The sequence below is a fragment of the Saccopteryx leptura genome, chromosome 1 (assembly GCF_036850995.1).
Source record: "Saccopteryx leptura isolate mSacLep1 chromosome 1, mSacLep1_pri_phased_curated, whole genome shotgun sequence".
In the NCBI taxonomy this organism is placed as follows: domain Eukaryota; kingdom Metazoa; phylum Chordata; class Mammalia; order Chiroptera; family Emballonuridae; genus Saccopteryx; species Saccopteryx leptura.
In genome coordinates, this window is record NC_089503.1 from 308,303,304 (window position 1) to 308,325,842 (window position 22,539).

At 39.4% G+C, this 22,539-nt stretch overlaps 1 protein-coding gene across 16 annotated transcripts in view; it reads right to left on the minus strand.

Moving 5' to 3' along the window:
- The window catches only part of RBFOX2 (RNA binding fox-1 homolog 2), a 314,189-nt gene that overhangs the window by 101,477 nt on the left and 190,173 nt on the right, over positions 1 to 22,539 (minus strand). Inside the window, exon 1 of one of the 16 annotated variants that reach the window (XM_066358287.1) lies at positions 2,270 to 2,399. The exons of the other annotated variants lie outside the window; for them this stretch is intronic. Coding sequence (XP_066214384.1) covers positions 2,270 to 2,314 — 45 coding nt within the window. The 5' untranslated portion in view covers positions 2,315 to 2,399. Of the gene's footprint in view, positions 1 to 2,269; positions 2,400 to 22,539 lie in introns of those variants that run through there. 16 annotated transcript variants of the gene reach the window in all.

The following is a 22,539-nucleotide window of genomic DNA, read 5'->3' on the forward strand; positions in this document are numbered from 1 at the left end:
AGATAGAATAAACCTATCAAATGGAGCAAAGCCAGGAAATGTTTCAAATACTAAACATTACATTTACCAATACTAAATCTTAATGACCAAAAGTATTTTGAGTGGCAAATTCATTTTATCATACATTAATAAAATTTTACTGCAAAAGACTCTATCAAACACGCCATAGTTTCTAGACAGGAACACTTTAATCCACTCCACAACTTTCTTTACAGGGTGGGGTTGTGAGGTGGTAGTGATAGTAGACAATTTTCTACCTCAAAAATTTATTTACATAATAATTTTTTCATATATATCCAATAACTTCCATCTTTTTTGGAAACAGTTATAAATTTTCAGTTTTTTTCCTCAGATAATTTTGCTTATATTACAGTTATTACAAGTCCCTTACTTTGCTAGATGAGTCTCAGAAATTTACTGTTTATAGTTGTTTCTCTACAAAAACACATCAATATTTACTTGTAAGAAGCTTTGCTTTTAATCCAGTTTCATGACATTTTCTGCCTTAAGCTGTCACACAGACTGATCTATTGTTTTATGCCAGCAGAGAAAGAATTCACAGATAAATGAGGCCCACAAAAATATCAAAACCTCATTATAGTAAATATAATATACTCTTAATCTGAATAACTCAAAAAATAGAAACTGTTATGCAGTTAATAGAAAACATATAGTACAGACCAATGGGTTAGAATCTAGTTAAAGAGATATAACCACAGCCCCTCCCATGTAACTTCAATACTGATAGTCTGCTTTGAATGAGAGCTGTGAGTTTACTCTGGAGAGCTTCCCCAACAGTTCCAATCAAAAATAGCTTGGTTGTGCCTGACCAGGTGGTGGCACAGTGGATGGAGAGTCGAACTGGAACACGGAGGACCCAGGTTCGAGGTCCCAAGGTTGCCAGTTTGAGCGCAGGCTCATCTGGTTTGAGCAAGGTTCATCTGGTTTGAGCAAGGCTCACCAGCTTAAGCCCAAGGTCGTTGGCTTGAGCAAGGGGTCACTTGCTTTGGTGTAGCTCCCAGGTCCAGGCACATATGAGAAAGCAATCAATTAACAACTAAGGTGCCGAAACGAAGAATTGATGCTTCTCATCTCTCTCTCCCTTCCTGTCTGTCTGTCCCTCTCACCCAAAAACAAAAACAAAACAAAACAAAAAAGCTTGGTTGTGTCCTGGCCAGATAGCTCTGTTGGTTGGAGCATTGACCCAAAGTTCAGAGGTTGCTAGTTTGATCCCCAGTCAGGGCACATATAGGAATAGATTGATGTTCCTGTCTCTCTCACTCCCTTCCTCTATGGCTAAAAATCAATAAATAAAAATTAAGAAAAAAGTTATGCATACTTAAAAAAAATAGCGTGGTTGAGACTTTTGGCCCCAAATACTTAATAAAACGTACTGGTTAGTCACCATTTTTAACCCTATATATTTCTGTTCAACTAAAACTTAAGAGTTAATTATTACAGAAATGGCCAAAGAAAGAATAATTGACTGCCATGAGAACAATAATAAACTAAAACAAACTGAGAAATCAAGTTGTCTATAATTCAGAATTAATTGTATTAACTGTTTTTATTCTCCTACTCTAAGTTTTCAGCACAATTAATATTTCAAAGAATCCATGTCAAATGGATCCGCTGGTCCAACCCCTTCATTTTATATATAAGGAAAGTGAAGTCAAGGAAAACGAAGCTATTTGAGCATGAATCTGGAGGTAGTTAACACTATAGCTTAAACCAGAATCCAGAATATACAGAAGTATGCTTGATAACGACCTAAAATTTTCTAATTCTAGATTTCAACAAGTTAATAACTAAGATGCCACTAAACTCCTCACAAAATACTCTACTGTAAATTACCTTTTTTTAAAAACACAGCAACAACATTTGGAAACTGCCATCTATGTATGCTTCTCATCTAGTCAAAACAAAGCCTAAAGTTTACTATAATATGGTGGTTTTATGTTATTTATTAATGCCAAGCCCATTCTGTTTAAAACACACAGATGCATGCACACACCCACGGACACGAACACACAAAAATCCCTCTGAGAATTCAGAACTTCTAGAGTTAAGAACAACCACCCCTGCCCAGCCTTCAATATTATGTAAAGCTCAAACTTCCTATTGCAGCAAATTAACAAAACTATGGAAAACTTACACCCTGAATAGTACCAGGTCAAAAGACAGAAAACTTACCAGCATTTCATTCTACCATAAAACCTTCATATCAATCAAATAGTATTTAGAAAACAAGTTAGAACCCTTAGCTTACCTGGACAACAGGATATTGATAATCCATACAATACACACCATACATAGCAATGGGGGGAAAATCTTCAGATAAAGATACTGCAAAAAAGTGGCTAAGCTTTTGCCTTGTTTGAACTGACTGTCCTGTCCAAAGGAACCAGGTAGCACCAAAAATCCTTGGTTGACTTCCCGTCTACGCAGATAGGTAGGTATGCTGGCTCAGATGATTAAGCCGGAGTTTGGTTCAGCCCAGGCTTCCACCCCAGTAAGATTCAACACTACACAGAAGAAATGTTCAGGAAAAAGCAAAAAGCTCCAACTGAATTACTAGCTGTAGACTGAAAACTACACTAGAGATTTACTGTTACTGTTGGTTTTACTGACAACTCTACCAGAAACTCAAGAGGCAGACAATGACAGTCAAGGAGGGGATCACCAGCTCCTTAAAGTGGTATATAAAAACAGTAGGAAGCACAAGCTATCCAGGATCCAAAAATGATATATATGTTCCAGGCTTTATGTGCGTCAGAGGGAACACTCCCAATCCAGGACATGGAAAGGCGGTTGGGACGGGTATTATTTCTCTATTCCTTCTTGGGCAAGACCTCGCGCACGCGCAGACACAGACACCCCTACACACACACCCACAAACCCACACCACCCCCTTCTTAATGTCTCCGGCAGGGACAGGTGTTAGGATTAACAGTATAAAACCCTTATGCTGTGGAAAGGAATGGAAGAAAAAAGAAGTCACACTGCTACATGCAGTAAAGGGATCCCTTTCATGACACTGTATGTTTGTGTATCATTTAACACCTCCTTCACTCTGCTTCAACAGAGGCTAGGACAGCTGGCAGGATCAGCACGAGAAAAGAGGAAGGTGGCCCCAACCCTGAGGCAACATGAGTCCACTGGAGACCTTCAGATATGCAAGATACTCTCTCAGCTGTTCCAATCAAACATGTACGGATTAACTCTGGCTGCCTGCAAAAAGGTGGGGGTGGAAAGGTCTTTTCAGAAAAGCCAGTTGCTTTTCCCGTTTTAGGGAGCTGCTACACCCATCCTACCATTATACACAAACACATATGTGTGCACATATTTCTCTAACAGATATTAAAAGCACTAACAAACATGGACAGGTGTTAAGTCAGTCTGACAAAGCACAGAGGGTTAGAGCTGGCTTTTGGAGTCTAAATGGCCCATCTAAAAACCAGCACACAAAGTGAGCAGAATGTGGAAATAAATGCTTATTAAGAGACACACCATTTACAACCACTGATCCTAAGAAACCCCTACTAGGGGCAATTATTCAAAAGTTCAAAATGATAAATAATTCTAAATTAGTTTCATGGGTTACAATCTCCCTAATCTTGGAGAGCTATTAGTATTATATCATGTTTTAGTAAGATTAAACCATGAAAATTAAATGCAACTGTGAGGCATTTGTGAGAGTTTATGTTATTACTGTGTCCCTTCCACAACCAGTGTGATTTTTCTCCTTTTATGGTCAATTACATTTGAGAACTGTTCATAAAATTTTTTTAAAATATTTTTTATTTATTCATTTCAGACAGAGACAGAAACAGAAACATCAATTTGTTTCTGTATGTACCCTGATCAGGGATCAAACTGGCAATCTTTGCATATCAGGACAATGCTCTACCAACCAACCTAATCCAGCCAGGGCATAACATTTTTTATTAAGAGTCAAAATGCCTTACTACACCCTAAAAGAGTCCTCTTGTTTAAAAAATTACCTTAAATTGGTTCTAAGAGATTAAGAGGACCAATAAAACACACTAGATTATCTTCAGATGGCTGGAACAGTCTATGGGTATTATACATGAGGGAAAAGAAGATATCTGTGCAGCTTTTATAAAATTTACTGGACATCTATTACACACAAGGTATGTGCTAAACACTGGAGAAATGAACAGATGCAACTCCTGTTGTCAAGGACTTTACAGTTTATGGGGAGAAATAGATAAACACACAGGTAAAACCAAAGGCAAAACGATGCTACAGCATGAGATTAACACTGTAAGCGGCTCCTCACTGTTACTAAGGGAGTAACAGTGTTTAAAAGCTTCTCTTAAGGAACATTTCCACATCTCATTCTCACCACTAAAACTATGAGACTCTGCCTTGTTAGTTCCTAACAGAGATTATCTGAGCCTCAGAACGTTTTTATCTGCTTTACCACATCTTAAGGGCCAGTAATATACACATTCTGTCGCCTATATCACTATTAAAGTGGTCATTAAAAATAACAAAAGGAATATTTCTGTAATATAATCTTATACTAAAATTCCTCCTCCAATCAAACCAGGTAATTCCTCAATCCTCTTCCTCCCCGCACACTATGCCATGACACCTTTATTTCATTTCGTACACAGCTGTACAGCAGTCCCAGCCACACGTACACTTGTAAACTAGCCTGTGAAATCACTGCTACGTTCTTGATATAAAAGTGGGAAATGACACTTCCTATAAACCATAAAAGGCTGTGATACTGAACTATGGCTGACAAACCTAAACTTCATTAGTTAACTCAGTTCAGTATGTGCTGAATTAATTACAAAAGACAAAATTTCCAAATGGCATTGTATTTAAGATGACAAACTGTAATTCAAAGTCTAAAGTCTAGAAAAACTGATATAATTTAAACTCAAAAGTGGTCCCCAAACAAGTTATTGAGGGCTTAGTCAATTTCTGGAGCTTTAAATTCATTAAGGGCAGATATATATTTATTTATATATATATATATTGTGTGTGTCACTGATATATTAAGCAAAAAATATATATTTTTTGAATAATGTGTAGAGTGTAATTCCATATTTATAAACTCATATATGTATCTGTATGTCAATCAATAAATTTTGTATGTCATTTATAAGCTTTATGTCTTCTGTTATATATAGTAGTGGGCAGAAGTAGGTTTACAGTTGTTCATATGGAAAATAGCACAACAATTAATAAATACTAATACAAGAATAAACTTTCACCTATTCACAACTGTAAACCTACTTTTGCCAAACCTTGTATTTATATATACATACATATAGTTTATTGGTTGATATACATAGCAATATACATGATAAATAGTATCTATGTATTATGTATGGTATTTTTTTTTTGTATTTTTCTGAAGTTGGAAACGGGGAGGCAGTCAGACAGACTCCCGCATGCGCCTGACCGGGATCCACCCAACATGCCCACCAGGGGGCGATGCTCTGCCCATCTGGGGCCTTGCTCTGTTGCAACCAGAGCCATTCTAGCACCTGAGGCAGAGGCCATAGAGCCATCCTCAGCGCCCGGGCCAACTTTGCTCCAATGGAGCCTTGGCTGCAGGAGGGGAAGAGAGAGACAGAGAGGAAGGAGAGGGGGAGGGGTGGAGAAGCAGATGGGCGCTTCTCCTGTGTGCCCTGGCCGGGAATCGAACCTGGGACTCCTGCACGCCAGGTCAACGTTCTACCACTAAGCCAACCGGCCCATATATATTATAGGCGTTAAGACAAAACCAACATCTCTAGGGGGTGGAAAGGTGGGGAGGTAGCTGGGTTTCATTTATTACTTTAAAGATAAACTTCTCATTTGTTCTAGTACTTTTAAATTAGCATTATCACTCCTATGATTTATCATTTTATAAATTTAAGGAAATCAAAACAAATTTTATTTTGAGTACAAGTACTGTAAAAACTAGCAATACTCTCTGTCCCTAATTTATATGATCACCTTTGCTTTACTAAACATAATGGTATAATTATAAACTTTCATTTAAGACTGAAGGATATAGACAATTAACAATTTTAACCATGTTTTACCTAGATTCTGCCCAAACTGTGCTTAGGTCTAGTTCAAATAATTTTCAGAAAAAATGGCAGAATAATTTAATATTTGAATTATAACTTCCTGTATTTATCTTTTCACCCATCTCCTTCTATAATGGGTTCCCCCATCCCGAAGTTAGAAGTGGGGAGGCAGTCAGACAGACTCCCTCCCATATGTGCCCAACCGGGATCCACCCAGCATGCTCACCAGGGGGTGATGCTCTGCCCATATGGGGCATCGCTCCGTTGCGGCTGGAGCCATTCCAGCTCCTGAGGCGGAGGCCATAGAGCCATCCTCAGCGCCCGGGCCAACTTTGCTCCAAAGTGGAAAGGGAAGAGATAGATAGAGAGAGAGGGGAAGGGTGGAGAAGCAGGTGTGTGCTTCTCCTGTGTGCCCTGACCAGGAATCGAACCTGGGACTTCCACACACTGGATCGACGCTCTACCACTTGTAATGTTTTCAACTCAGAAATTACTGATTCCCTCCCTCAAAACAGACTATTTCCTTTAAATTTTAAATACTATCATATTCACTCAAAAGTCCTAGAAATAAAAAGACTGATTCTCCACAAGCCCAGAATTATTGCTGACAATGCTAATGTACACAATTTTAAAAAGTACACACTCTGAAATATTATAATATTTATAGTATTAAAGTTTGTGTATACTGATCAATTAGAAACATGAATATAGAAAATGGCCCTTCATATATAATGCCATGCATCTTATTAGTACAAACAGACCATAAGTTTCAATACTCAGCACACCTAGGACATATCTGTCAAACAGAGCGTAACAACACTGGAAAGAAACAGACCTAGCAACACTGAAGAGTGAGATATCTAGAAATTATCTTGAGATTATGAAATGCAAGTGTTGCCAAGGGTAAAGTAGACAATTTGCTGCATCAGTCTGTGCCAGAGGACAAGTTGAGGACTGCATCAAAATCTGTACCATCCACAACCCCAGGGACCTCTAAACTTACCAAGTACTGCATAACCAGAAAATATGTGAGAGTCTTCTCTTTTTTACTCCCTCATTCTTGTTTCCTTCTCTCCCTTTCCTTCTCCTCTGCCTATGCCACAATCCTACCAAAAGTGCTCAAAGATACTAGTTAGAGCTCAGGACAGAATGCTTTAAGCAAAGAATGCAAAGACTGTTTTTGGTCTAAGGCATAAAATTGGGTTTAGCTGCAATAATCTTAAAAGGTTCCAAAGATTGCTGTGTACTGGGATAATATAAAAGTTAAATGAGGATGGAGGGGATGGGGGGGGGGGGAACGATATATATGTTGGCAAAATATATAGTCATAAATATTCAAGACTTACTTACGGATCAGTTTGACACATCTACTTCACTGTGGGTAAATAGTGGCCAAAAAAAAAGTAGGTTCAAATCATTGTGGTGAGCCTAAAACATCAAGCTATATATTTCAGACTTTATCTATAAAGACTGTTTGAGAGGGAAAGAGTGCTACAAAAATAACAGGTTTGTGAAAATGGTTCTGGGGGCAGCAGGAAGAATGGAAAGGGAACAAACTGAAGATGGGGTCCTAGTTTGAAGTTATAGCAGGACACCCAAAAGGAAATGTCTAACAAGTACTCAGAGATATAGGTGGCAGTCCCAGAAGGGAGTGGCCAATGTTAGAAATGAAGATCTAACAGGAGTATGGGAGAAACAGCCAAGGCCATAATGTGGTTGAAATTTTCTCCCACACTTATTACTGCAAACATTTACTGAACATCAATCAGGTACTTCAAAAAATGAAAAGATAAATAGAGAAGAAAGTGTAAGGAGAGAGAGAGAGAGAACACTGTAGATACAAGGCAAAGAGCTGAAAATAGAACCTTAAGGAATACTCACTCTAGAAGGCAGAAATAGCAACAGAGGATAAAAAGATTAAGTAGGATCGCATACTATTCACAAAAGCCAGGACACAGAGGACATCTGCTACTTTTCTTCAATCCTGTATCCTTTACACTAGGGAAAATATTTCATAATTGATACCAGAGATGAGTATAAAACAAAGTCGAGTAGAAATACAGAAAGGTTAAAGGGCATGAAAATTTAGAAAAGATGACTGAATTAAGTCGGAGATAAATTCTGAGAGACAGTTGCTTTAGGAACATTAGTAAAAGGATGGTAGCAAAAGTGATAAATTCATGATCAGAATGAAAGTAGTCATAATGCCTGCATATAAATTTTAACAAAACTATCTATTGTGGGATATTTCTTTGTCTTCCAAGTGGCAATAATGTACAAAAATAATTATAGATACCCTAGTGGTGCCCCTATTAAGGTAGATTTATATCTTGTTATGTTTTCTGCCTCTGTTTCTTTGACCAAATTGTGTTCTTATCCATTTGAAAATGCCCAAATCTTAAAATGGATTCCTTTGAAACCTACCTTAAATGCTATTATATACTCCATGAAGCTCTTTTTGACTGCTTCAAAGATATTCATGAGAATCCTACTGGTTGTAAGGTACTTATCTACCAGAGAACAGCAAATATACCTACTAGAGAACAGCAAATCACAGTTACCTACAGAAACACTCCTTTGTATGATACATGGTACAAAGGAAGTATGGGTAAGCCATGGTCTAGCTGAAATGCATTATTCTAATTAAAGTGAGAAACCCAGCATGCAAATTGGGTTTTAAAGCAGAAAATAATTGTCAATATTCTAATACCGTTAGGAAAATATATCTACAAATGATTCCACACACATTATCTTATATAATAGAGTCTTTAAACCCCCACAGAAACTTCTATTTCAACTCACTCAAAAATATCTTTGCCTGACCAGGCGGTGGCGCAGTGGATAGAGCGTCGGACTGGGATGTGGAGGACCCAGGTTTGAGACCCCAAGATCGCCAGCTTGAGCACAGGCTCATCTGGTTTGAGCAAAGCTCACCAGCTTGGACCCAAGGTCGCTGGCTTGAGCAAGGGGTTACCCAGTCTGCTGTAGCCCCATGGTCAAGGCACATATGAAAAAGTATCAATGAACAACTAAGATGTCGCAACGAAAAACTGATGATTGATGCTTCTCATCTCTCTCCGTTCCTGTCTGTCTATCCCTATCTATCCCTCTCTCTTTCTGTCTCTGTAAAAAATAAATAAATAAAAATCTTTGAGGTAGATTACAAAAATGATCACAATATTTCATGACCTTCCAACCAGAGGTGGAATTTTTCCTCCACCCCTTAAATGGGGTCTTGGCCTAGTGTCTTACATTGGCCTTTGACACATTAGCAAATGTGATTTAAGAGGCTTGACAGGTACTTGTTCCCTGGGGCTTGCCCTCTCTTGCTACACTCTAGACTCCTGTGATCATGAAGGATGGAGGAGAAACCAAATGCAACGAAGATGAACTATTTCAGTTGAGTCCCCCTGACCAGTTTGCCAACTGTTAGACATGAAAGTGAGGTCATCCTAGACCACTCAGGCCCAGCCAACCCAGACTAGAAAACCTCCCAAATTCCTGACCCAAAGAATTGTGGGCAGATAAATGATTAACATTGTTTTAAGCCATTAAATTTGGGGGAGGTTTGTTACACAGCAAAACCTAACTGACTACAAAACATCACATAACACTAGGAGGCATACCTCACTTGGACACCAGTACCATGCTGTCTTAATTCCTGCAGCTTGAAATCAGGCTGTGTAAGCCTCCAATTTTATTTTTATTTTTCAAAGTTGTTTTGGCAAATCTAGGTTCTTGGCATTTCCATATGAGTTTTAGAATCAGCTTGTTAATCTCTATAAAAATCTTGCTTGTATTTTGATTACATTAAATCTAAAGATCTATTTGGAGAAAATAGCATCCTAGGAATATATAGTCTTTCAGCCCATGAGCACAGTATGCTTCTCTACTTTGTTTCGCCATTCCAAAATAGATTTTTAAAGATTATAACTATCTTATCTCTAGGCATGTACATAAATCAAATACTGTACCTGAGGTTTGTAATACCTACTATCACTTTTCTGAAGTCCACTAGATCCTATAATGCTCACATCCCTATAAGACAGCAAGGTGTTGGTGTCAAGATAGAAAAATAGATCAGCAAGAGGATAAAAAGTGCACAAATAGAGCCACAGGTACAGAGGCAAATCAGTAGAAAAAGAATAGTCTTTTCAATAAATGGTATCAGAACAACTGTATATCCATATGCAATAAAAATAAACCTACAGCCATACCTTATACATATACAAATTTAACTTAAAATGGATGAAAAACCTGAAAATATAAAACTTCCAGGAGTTAACCTCTGTGACCTTGGATTAGGCAAAGATTTCAAAGATATGACATGCAAAACACACTTAGTAGAAGACTAAATTAACAAAATGGAAGTCATCAAAAACTTCTGCTCTACAAAAGTCACTATGAGGAAAGTAAGACAAGCCACAACTGAGAGAATATATTTTTTTAAGCATATATCTGATAAAAAAACTTGTACCTAAAATATATACAGTGTGTCCGTAAAGTCATGGTGCATTTTTGATCGGTCATAGGAAAGCAACAAAAGACGACAGAAATGTGAAATCTGCACCAAATAAAAGGAAATCTCCCAGTTTCATACCTATTCAGTGCAGTTCGATGTGGGCTCACACACAGATTTTTTTAGGGCTCCTTAGGTAGCTATCCCGTATAGCCTCTACAGACTCGTCACTGACTTGATGGCCTACCAGAACGGGGTTTCTCCACCAAACAGCCAGTTTCCTTCAACTGCTTATCCCACCAAGTAATGTTATTTCTATGTGGTGGCGCTTCATTATAACTGCGCCAATATTCACATTGCACTTTGGTCACGGATTTGAATTTAGCGAGCCACAGAACACACTGAACTTTCCTCTGTACCGTCCACATCTCAACTGGCATGGCCGTGGGCTGCTCCGCTGTATACACAGTGTTACATCATCATCTGCACATGCGCACATGCTGCCACATCATCCTACAGAAACTGGGAGGGTTTTCCTTTTATTGGGTGCAGATTTCACATTTCTATCGTCTTTTGTTGCTTTCCTGTGACCGGTCAAAAGTGCACCATGACTGTACGAACACACTGTAGAACTCTCCAAGTTCAACCATAAAAACAAACAATAAAAACCCAAGTAACTCGCCTGACCAGGCGGTGGCGCAGTGGATAGAGCGTTGGACTGGGATGCAGAAGACCCAGGGTTCAAGAGGCCGAGCTCACCAGCTTGAGCCCAAGGTCACTGGCTCAAGCAAGGGGTTACTCGGTCTGCTGAAGGCCTGCAGTCAAGGCACATATGAGAAAACAATCAATGAACAACTAAGGTGTTGCAACGTGCAACAAAAAACTAATGATTGATGCTTCTCATCTCTCTGTCTCTTAAAAAAAAAAAAAAACCAAGTAACTCAATTTTTCAAAAAATGGGCAAAAGATTTGGGTATTTGAGCAAAGAAGTTAAAGAGATAGTAAATAAGCACTTCAAAAGATGCTCAATGTCATTATTCATTTGTAAATTAAAACCACAATGATATCAATATCACTACCTACCTACTAGAATAACTAAAATTAAAAAGACTGACAATACAGCCCTGGCCAATTGGCTCAGTGGATTTAGCATCAGCCTGGCATGTGAATATCCTGGGTTCGATTCCCAATCAGGGCACACAAAAGAAGCACCTATCTGCTTCTCCATCCCTCTCCCTCTGACTGCTCTTCCCTTCTCCCCTGCAACCATGGCTGGATTGGAGTGAGTTTGCTCTGGGCGCTGAGGATGGCTCCATGACCTCCACCTCAGGCGCTAAGAAGAGCTCAGTTACGGAGCAATGGAACAACGCCCTAGATGGGCAGGGCACCATCCTCTAGTGAGCTTGTTGGGAGTCTGTCTCTCTGCCTCCCCTCTTCTCTCTGAGTAAAATTAAAATAAAATAGAAAGAGAAGCAACCATCTGCTCTCTTCCCTCCTCACAGCCAGTGGCTGAATTGGTCCAAGCATTGGCCCAGGCACTGAGGATAGCTCGGTTGGTCCAAGCATCAGCCCCAGACCAAAGCTGCCAGGTGGATCCCAGTTGGGGCACATACAGTTGTCTGTCTCTCTATCTCCCCTCTTCTGACTTGGAAAAAAAAGAAAAGAAAAACAAAAAATAGTTCAGGGTTCTGAAGCCAGACCATCTGGATTCAAATCATAGGTCTATTACTGCCTAGCTATGTAGCTTTGGAAAAGTTTCTTAACATCTCTCTGTTTTAGCTCTTTCATCCCCAAAAAGAAGATAACAATACCTAATGATTAAATCAGTTAAGATATGAACAGGCCTGATATATAGTGAATATTAAATTATAGTTGAGTTGTCATTGCCATCATCATCATTATCATCATCATCATCATCATCATATCTCCAATAACTTAAGGGCATTTAAAGGAAATTAAGGATTACCTGATTTATGAAACCAGATCTTTATATGAGGAATAAGTGGACTCAAACAGGAAGCAGACATACTGTATATATAAAGAGTTCTGTAATTGTGTTAGAAGGAGGAAAAATAGTAGTGGAGGGAAAAGGGAAGTGGAAACTCTTATAAGGTACCCAGTGTTAAGGCAATACATTTCTGTTGAATGAATAACTCAATCAAGTGAGAAGATCACACTTGACCCAGAAGAGAATATTAATATGCGAAGTAACAGGGAAAGTACAAGTGACTTTTATCCCAAAGCAAATCTCCACAAGTGCTAAGCAAGTAACATGTACAATGAAAAAACATTCCCTTGAGTTCAAAATAAAAAGCTAACTAAAAGGCGAGGCCAATGGGTCTTGAAAACATAACTGCCTCTCTTCTTGGATTGTGTTCACCATGCTGTGCCTTACAGATGAACTGTCAGGCACCACCTGACTCTCCTCCCTACTGGGGGTAGGGACAAGGCTCTCTGATAGCAACAATGCAGCAGTGTGGGAATCCTTGGGTTGGCACCAGCCCCTTGCTCAATTCAGACCTGTAATCTCTTCTGACTTTGATTTAATGCAGCAATTACTGGTAATGTGGTTTGAAGGAGATAAATGCCCAGTGTAGCCAGCTGTCGCTTACTCTGCTCATGATACAAGAACATTTTTTAATTAAAATTCTCTTTATGATAAAGGAGCTGCTTCACTGAATGTTTCTGTGCAGCCCTGATATGGAGCTTCCCCCAAAGAGGATTAGAAATCAAAGTTGCCTCTCCTTCCTTCTGGCCAGGCATGCACAGGCACAATCACTCCATCACTGAAAGTGAGCTCCTTAACCCTAAATTGTTCTCATTTGTCTAACTAGATCCTGGTAACAACTTCTTTCCAGTTCTCACAATCACAATGTCAGCATTTACAGTACTGCCAAAAATGAAGGCAGCTCGCATTTTTGGCAAAGAAGTTCTCTTAGTTTCCTTTCAAATAAATATGCAATATAGCCTGACCTGTGGTGGCGCAGTGGATAAAGCATTGACCTGGAATGCTGAGGTTGCTGGTTCAAAACCCTGGGCTTGCCTGGTCAAGGCACATATGGGAGTTGATGCTTCCTGCTCCTCCCCCCCTTCTCTCTCTCTCTCCCCTCCTCTAAAAAATGAATAAATAAAAATAATTTAAAAAAATATGCAATGTAAACTTTCTTCAACATTTATGCATAAAACAACTGCACCCATTCCATTTGGAAAAAATAAAGGATAGCTGAATATAAAATATCAATAGCTCTAAAACCAGTTTTAATTCATAATACAATGGTTTACCATACCTTTTATATTTAGGAATCCTTGAGTAGTTGTCATAAGTGAAATAACCATAGAAAAATTAATGTAGGAGTGTACTAGGGTTTATTTCCCACAACATAAAACAATCACATTCTAGCATTTTAAGGAATCTATACTAAGTATTCCAACTGTTAGTTAAAAACAATGGCAATGACCACCCAATAACTAGCAAGAGAATAGTAATGACATAGGGGCTCAAGAGAGATCATTTGGTATAGTTTCACTGGTTCCTGAATCAATCAATAAAACCTTTGACCCAATTACAAAACTTCACATACCTAAAAGAAGAAATAAGAAACACACACACACATGCACACAGAGTTAGCCAGGATGGTTAGCCAGGATCTATTAATTTATTATTCTGATTGCTAGAAAAGGACAGTCACTGAAATTTTACCCTTTAAAAATAAGAAAGAAACACTACAAGGTCTAAAGCAGTCATATTCCACAAAGTGGAGGCAAAGAGACCCAAGACCAAATGCGTATATTTTCTTTTCCGAAAGCACACAGCACAATTCCACTGTGAAGGTCAAAAGTTAACTGATACTCTGTTCCAGTATAAGAAAGTAAGTAGTAGTATCTTATTATAATTAATTCAATTAAAAATTTTGGCCCTGGCCTGACTGGGCGGTGGCGCAGTGGATAGAGTGTCGGACTGGGATGCAGAAGACCCAGGTTCGAGACCCTGAGGTCCCCAGAGTGAGCAAGGGCTTATCTGGTTTGAGCAGATAAGCTCAAGCTCACGAGCTTGAGCCCAAGGTCGCTGGCTCGAGCAAGGGGTTACTCCGTCTGCTGAAGGCCCGCGGTCAAGGCACGTATGAGAAGGCAATCAATGAACAATTAAGGTGTTGCAATGCGCAACGAAAAACTAATGACTGATGCTTCTCATCTCTCCGTTCCTGTCTGTCTGTCCCTGTCTATCCCTCTCTCTGACTCTCTTTCAAAAAAAAAAAAAAAAGATTCTTGGTCCTACCACCTCTTGGTAGCTATCAAGACTAAAAAAAAAATTTTTTTTGGCCCTGGCCGGTTGCCTCAGTGGTAGAGCATTGGCCTGGCGTGCAGGAGTCCCAGGTTCGATTCCCAGCCAGAGCATACAGAGGAAGCGCCCATCTGCTTCTCCACCCCTCCCCCTCTCCTTCCTCTCTGTCTCTCTCTTCCACTCCTGTAGCCAAGGCTCCATTGGAGCAAAGTTGGCCCGGGCGCTGAGGATGGCTCTGTGGCCTCTGCCTCAGGCGCTAGAATGGCTCTGGTTGCAACAGAGCAAGGCCCCAGATGGCCAGAGCATCCCCCCTGGTGGACATGCCGGGTGGATCCCAGTCGAGCACATGCGGGAGTCTGTCTGACTGCCTCCCCGTTTCTAACTTCAGAAAAATACAAAAAAAAAATTTTTTTTTTAACTCAAAGTCTCTAAATTCAAATAAAATCCCTCTTTCAGAAGAGTACCATTATGCATCCTCAGGAAATCCAAGATGAAGGAGATTGAATTCCTTTCAGGAGGACTTGCCCAGAACTCCCCTGACCTTAGGTATGAGACTACAGAACTGACGGCCCCTTGCAATGCCGGTGCTCCTCTGGAAAAGTGTGTGAGGCTCGATGGCTCTTTGTGAAAAAATTTTCTTTTAAAGAGAGAAAGATATCTTTGGCAAAACAACTATATGAATATATACAATATACTACATACTACATACACACAGACACACACACACACATACACGCTCTCTCTCTCTCTCTCTCTCTCTGGTCCTTGGGAAATTGGTCTGGCATAATTAACAAGATTGAAGACGGATTTAGGATAAATAAGATGAAAGTTAGTCTGATCCTTACAGGATTAAGCCCAAAATCCTAATATGAATCCAACGATTTTTAAGATCAACACCATATAACAGGATTAAACCAATAGCTGCTTTTGTTCTCATCCTGGAAACAATCACAGTTGGCAAACCCAGGCCTAGAGCACCACCTCAGCAGTTAAACAGTATCTGTGTGCATGTGCGTGCGCACGCATGTGGAGGGGAAGATGAGGGCTAAAAATAGGGGCTCTTACTCCCACTCAGCTTGCTGACTGCCCTATTTCCACAAGTACAAAACTCCATATGTGTTATTCCAAAATCCAAAAAAAAGCTTGGAAAACTGTTTCTTTCTTCTTCCTTCCTAACCCCTGTGTGTATATGGTGGTGGTGGTCGTGGAAGATGAACTCATTTGGTGATGCGACCTAAAAACCAAAATTGGTGTAAATATTCAAAAACATTTAGCTGCAAATAAATATATGAAAGAGTATGATTACAAAAGTGTTACCTTACTACAGGATACATGTGCTTCATTCCCTTCCTAAAATCCAAATGACTGCACTTACAGTATACAGTATATAAATCTGGCCCCAAAGGTTTCAGGTAAAGAACTGTGGAATTTTATTAACTTTCTCAATGTGTAATTCTTCAGCTTAGAAAAGGTAACCATGACATAAAGGATGGCAAATCAGGGAAACAAATTAAAAATTGCTGGCACAGTATGCAACGGCATGCCAATTAATGGCTATCAAACTGCAGCCAGCACACCTAAGATGGACAAATTAGAAGAGACAGAGAGGCCCAGCTGGAACCATACATGTTGCAGACTGACAGTTACATTTTAGTAATGGCCAGAGAAGCAGTATATTTTGAGAAAAATTTGTCAAAAGTCTGGTTTTGGGGTAAGTTTTTAAAACTTGCCATCAATCAGAGGCAAACAAAAAAACTCACAGCGGATATGCCAAAAAAGATATCAAGAAGGTTCTATTCAAATAGCATAATTAGATAAATATCTATCTCCTGAAAACCCTTAGAGATCTATGATTCTTAGAATTCTAATTTCTAAAAAAACAACACAAAAAGGCAATTTGAAAGATAGCACACATACCATTTACTTCTTATGGAACACTCTAAATTAACTTTCAAATCACACAGATATACGGTATATACAAATTAATTTTTAAACATCATTTATTTCTCTTGGAACACTTATTCATTCATCAATTTATTTATTTATTTATTTATTTATTTATTTACACAAGTTCCTCTTTGCCAGAAATACTATCAATTAACATAAAACAAAACTAGTGACTTCTGCTTTCAAAAATAAATAGTGCATATACTTATCCCCTTTCCTTCCACTAAATACAGTTTAAAACGTTAGACCTTTAATATATTAATTATAAGACTCTAAAAGGTAGAGAAGACCGCAAATTGGATCAGGACCTCCGGACACAGTAGTGAGTTCCCTAGATGTTCTGTTTGCCTGAGACAGCCTAGACCTGGATCTAAGAACCTGGAAATGCCCATGGTTGCAGACTAAAAAGAGCAGGAAAAAGCTTTCTCTCTGTAATGAAAGGACAAGGAAAGGGGCTGCCTGTCAAGACAGAAAACTTAGACTACTCTTATCCAACCAAACCCCACCTCACTCCCACCCATGTCAACTGGGGAGCCTAGATGTCTACCTTCACAGGCTAGACCGAGGCATTCTAACACCATTGCCCAAGTAATAGTAGAAAGGAAGTAGAGAGCCAATATGTTCATCCTAACAAAACTATAAGTATAAAGCTTTTAGATAAAACATAGAAGAAAATCTGCAGGACCCAGGACTACACAAAGAGCTCTTAGACTTGACACAAAAATGTGATTCATAAAAGAAAAACTCATAAATTGCACTTCATCAAAATTAAAAATTGTTTCTGTGTAAAAGAACCTGGTAAGAAAAGGGAAAGACAAGCTACAGAGTGGGAGAAAATATTTGCAAAGAGTGTATCTGACAAAGAACTAGTGTCTAGAATACAGAAAGAACTCTAAAACATCAATAGTAGGCCCTGGCTAGTTGGCTCATGGTAGAGCATCAGCTTGGCATGTGGAAGTCCCAGGTTCGATTCCTGGTCAGGGCACACAGGAGAAGCAACCATCTGCTTCTTCACTCCTCCCCACTCTTCTCTCCCCACCCCTCTGCAGCCATGGCTTGATTGGTTTGAGCAAGTTGGCCCTGGGCACTGAGGGTGACTCCATGGCCTCGCCTCAAGCACCAAAATAGCAAGGTTGCCGAGCAATGGATCAGCGGTCCCAGATGGGCAGAGCATTGCCTGGTAGGGGGCTTGCTGGGTGAAATCCAGTTAGGCACATGCAGGAGTCTGTTTCTCTGCCTCCTTGCCTCTCACTTAATTAAAAAAAATCCACAGTAAAGAAACAAACAATTCAATTAGAACCTGGGCAAAGGATAGTGACAACATAAAAGAGGACTGTAAGTAAATAGGCACACAGGGAGATGTTCAACGTCATTAGTTATTAGGGAAATGAAACACAAATTAAAGTATATAATGAGATACCACTACATACCAGAATGGCTTACATAAACAAACAAACAAACAAACAAGCAAGCAAAATCAGATGCTGGTGAGGAGGCAGAAAAACAGTAACTTATACATTGCTGGTGGGCATGTAAAATGGTACAGTCAACTCTGGAAAACAGTTTAGCAGTTTCCTAGAAAAATAAATATACAATTACCATAGGATCCAGCAACTACAGTCCTGGACATTTATCCCAGAGAAATGTTCACACAAAAACCTATACACAAATGTTCATAGCAACTTTATTCATAATGGGCAAAAACTGGGGGAAAACAACAACAACAAAAAAACCCAGATGTCTTTCAATATGTGAATGTTTAAACAAACTATGCTACATCCAAGTCAGGGAATACTACTAAGCAATAAAAACATACTCTCAACTATAAAGATGAATCTCCAGAGAATTATGTTGAGTTTAAAAATAAAATCCCAAAAGATATTTTGCTGTATGGTTCCATTTATATAACATTCTTGAAATTACAAAATTATAGAAAGGGAGAACAGACTAGTGGTTGCCATGAGTAGGAGCAGGTGAGAAGCACCTGTGGCAATAAGTGGAAAACATAAGGAATCCTTGCGGTGATGAAAATGTTCTGTATCTGGCCAGCATATCACTGTCAGTGTGCTGGCTGGGATATTGCACTATAGTTTTACAAGATGTTACCACTGGAAGAAACTAGTTAAAGAGGATACATGGGATCTCTCCATATTATTTCTCATAACTGTATGCAAATCTTATCTGAAAAGAAAAAAGTTTAATGAAAAGGAAAGTCTATCTGTTGCCATGAAGAACATTATTGGGATAAAAGGCAAATGGACTGTGGGCTGCAGATGAGATAATGGCATCTATATTAAATGCCCCAGTTTTTATATAAAAATGGTACTGTGGTTATGTAAGAGACTGACCCTAGTTTTAGAAAATAAATATAGGCCTGACCAGTGGTGACACAGTGGGCAGAGCATCAACTTGGGACACTGAGGATCCAAGTTTGAAAGCCCAAGGTCACCAACTTGTGTGCGGGCTCACCAGCTGGAACAAAGGGGTCATTGGCTTGAGCGTGGGATCAACTGACATGATACCATGGTCACTGGCTTGAGCCCAAGGTCGCTTGCTTGAGCCCAAGGTCACTAGCTTGAGCAAAGGGTCACTGGCTAAGCTTGACACCCCAGGTCAAGGTATATAAGAGAAGCAGTCAATGAACAACTAAAGTGATGCAACTACAAACTGATCTTCTCATCATCTCTCTCCCTGCCTCTCCCTCTCTCTCTCTCTCTCTCTAAAGACAAAAAGAAAAGAAATATGAAAGTATATTTTAAACTAAAGGGACGTAATACACACATATACATACACACTTACATACATACATATAAACATTTTTAATTTACTCTCAAGGGTTCAGAAAAATTATAGAAAGAAGAGAGAATAGTAAAGCAAATGTGGCAAATAATAAAGAAAAACTTGGGAGTGATGAATATATACATTATCTTGATTATGTCACAGTTATTTACCTATGTTAAAACCCCATTAAATACCACTTTAAATATGTATAGTGGATCTACAATTACTGTATTTTCTCATGTAGAAGACACACCTTAATTTGGGGGCCCAAAACTTGGGAGAAAAAATGTATTACATAACGTCATTGGACTCAAGTTTTATTCATCATAAAATTCATACTGTCAAAACTCCCATCAATTAGCTTGTCCTCATCTGTGTCTGATGACTAATCACTGTCTTCACATATTGCCTTGTCCACAGTTCCAACTATGGCATTTAAAATGCCACAACCACTGTATAAGCGCATCCAGTTTTGATACCCCAAATTTTTCCAAAAAAGGGTGCATCTTATACATGGGGAAATATGGTATCTCAAAATAAAGTTTAATTTAGAAAAACTACTTATCACTGAAATCAGAATAAGATAAATACATCTGCCAGCAGCTTTATATTCTGACATCACCCAAAACACCACACAATTATACCTAATGTTTGTAAATTATTATATCATATGTTTCTTATAAAGTTACCAAAATGTTTTATGGACTTTACAATGTATCTTTGTGTTCACATAGTTGCCCACATCATAGGACAAAATCAGTGTGCAAACACCTCCTCATAACAGCCTTTTATTTATTATTCACTTTTCAATAGTAAATAAAAGTTGCTGCTTTGATAAGGGATATTAGAACCTAAAAGATGTTTCCTCTATTAATATGTTTGGCTAGCTTTTATAAAGTTAGCATTCTTTCAAAATTATTTTATGATGAAAAAAAGACACCTTCCATTCATCATCAGTTTCAGAATTAAAAATTTTTTTCTTTACTACCTCCAGAGTAAGTTCCCTTCAATTACCCTAGCCAAAAAGAAAATATAAAATTGAAAAAAAGATACACTTTAGATAATTATTTTACCAATGGGATTATTTTTTTGTGTGTGTGTGTGTTTTTTTATTTTTTATTTTAATTTTTTTAAATTTATTTATTTATTTATTTATTCATTTTAGAGAGGAGAGGGAGAGACAGAGAGAGAGAGAGGAGAGAGAGAAGAGACAGAGAGAGAGAAGGGGGGAGGAGCTGGAAGCATCAACTCCCATATGTGCCTTGACCAAGCAAGCCCAGGGTTTTGAACCGGCGACCTCAGCATTTCCAGGTCGACGCTTTATCCACTGCGCCACCACAGGTCAGGCGGGATTATTTTATTTATTTATTTATTTATTTATTTATTTATTTATTTATTTATTTTTTCTGAAGCTGGAAACAGGGAGAGACAGTCAGACAGACTCCCGCATGCGCCCGACCGGGATCCACCCAGCACGCCCACCAGGGGCTACGCTCTGCCCACCAGGGAGCGATGCTCTGCCCATCCTGGGCGTCGCCATGTTGCGACCAGAGCCACTCTAGCGCCTGAGGTAGAGGCCACAGAGCCATCCCCAGCGCCCGGGCCATCTTTGCTCCAATGGAGCCTTGGCTGCGGGAGGGGAAGAGAGAGACAGAGAGGAAGGCGCACGGAGGGGTGGAGAAGCAAATGGGCGCTTCTCCTATGTGCCCTGGCCGGGAATCGAACCCGGGTCCTCCGCACACTAGGCCAACGCTCTACCGCTGAGCCAATTGGCCAGGGTCCAATGGGATTATTAAACATTGCATGTCACACCACTTTTTAAAAACTAGTTTTTACATTACCTATATAAACTATGAAAACTGAATGAATGGACAGAAGGAGGGAGAAAGGGAGAGAAGGAAGACTAAAACAGAAGTTCTAACTCAAATCAATTAAGGACCAATACATATTAATCTGTATAAAATCTTTCTAGAAAGTCTAGGTTTATACTACAGTACTTGTTACTTCCTACTGAAAACAACAACAATGGGAAAGGATCTATCACATATATTTTGGGATCATCATTTAAGATAACATGCCTAAGATTCCTGAAAAAGTGATCATCAAAATCACATTTCTGGCCCTGGCCAGTTGGCTCAGCAGTAGAGCATCAACCCAGTGTGTGGAAGTCCCAGATTTAATTCCCGGTCAGGGCACACAGGAGAGGCAACCATCTGCTTCTTCCCCCTTCCTCTCCCCCATCTCTCTCTCTCCTCTCTCTCTTCCCCTCTTGCAGTCACAGCTCTGTTGGCTTGAGCACATGGGTACCAGGTGCAGGGGCCCCAGGCATTGAGGATGGCTCCATGGAGCCTCTGATGCAGGTGCTAAAAATAGCTCAGTTGTGAGCCTGGCCCCAGATGGGGGTTGCCGGGTAGACCCCAGTCAGGGCACATGTGGGAGTCTGTCTCTGCATCTCCCTTACTCTCAGTTTAAAAAAAAAAAAATCACATTTGTTATGAAACTGCGTGGAAAAAAATATTATTCATCATCCAAATCAAAAGAATCTAGGGAAATCAATCTCTAAGTCCTAAAATATTTATGAGGGCAGGGAGAAATACCATTTTATCTGCTATCTTCTTCATTTCATTCTAGTCAGGTTGTCTCCGTCTGCCCAGCCGCAGGCTAACAATTTTAGGAATTCATTCCTACCTTCACCAAAAACATATAGAGTAAAAGTACTTTGTGATGAAGCAATGGACTGATTCAGAATCCAAATCAAGCCTGCTATATATATTCCTAGCACCTACAATAGTGCTTGGCCCACACACAGTAGGTTTGCACATATATTTCCTGAACAAAAGAAAAAGAAAGAAATGGCATCCAAAACCTATTCACTCTCTAGGGTCTTGACTCCCTAGTGCTGAGGCACCTTACCCAAGAATCTTATCCCTAAAATACTGCCTGGGCTATTTGCCTCAGCATCAAAATCTACCTGCTAGACTAGAATCCCTGGATTCTAGACTCAGACCCAG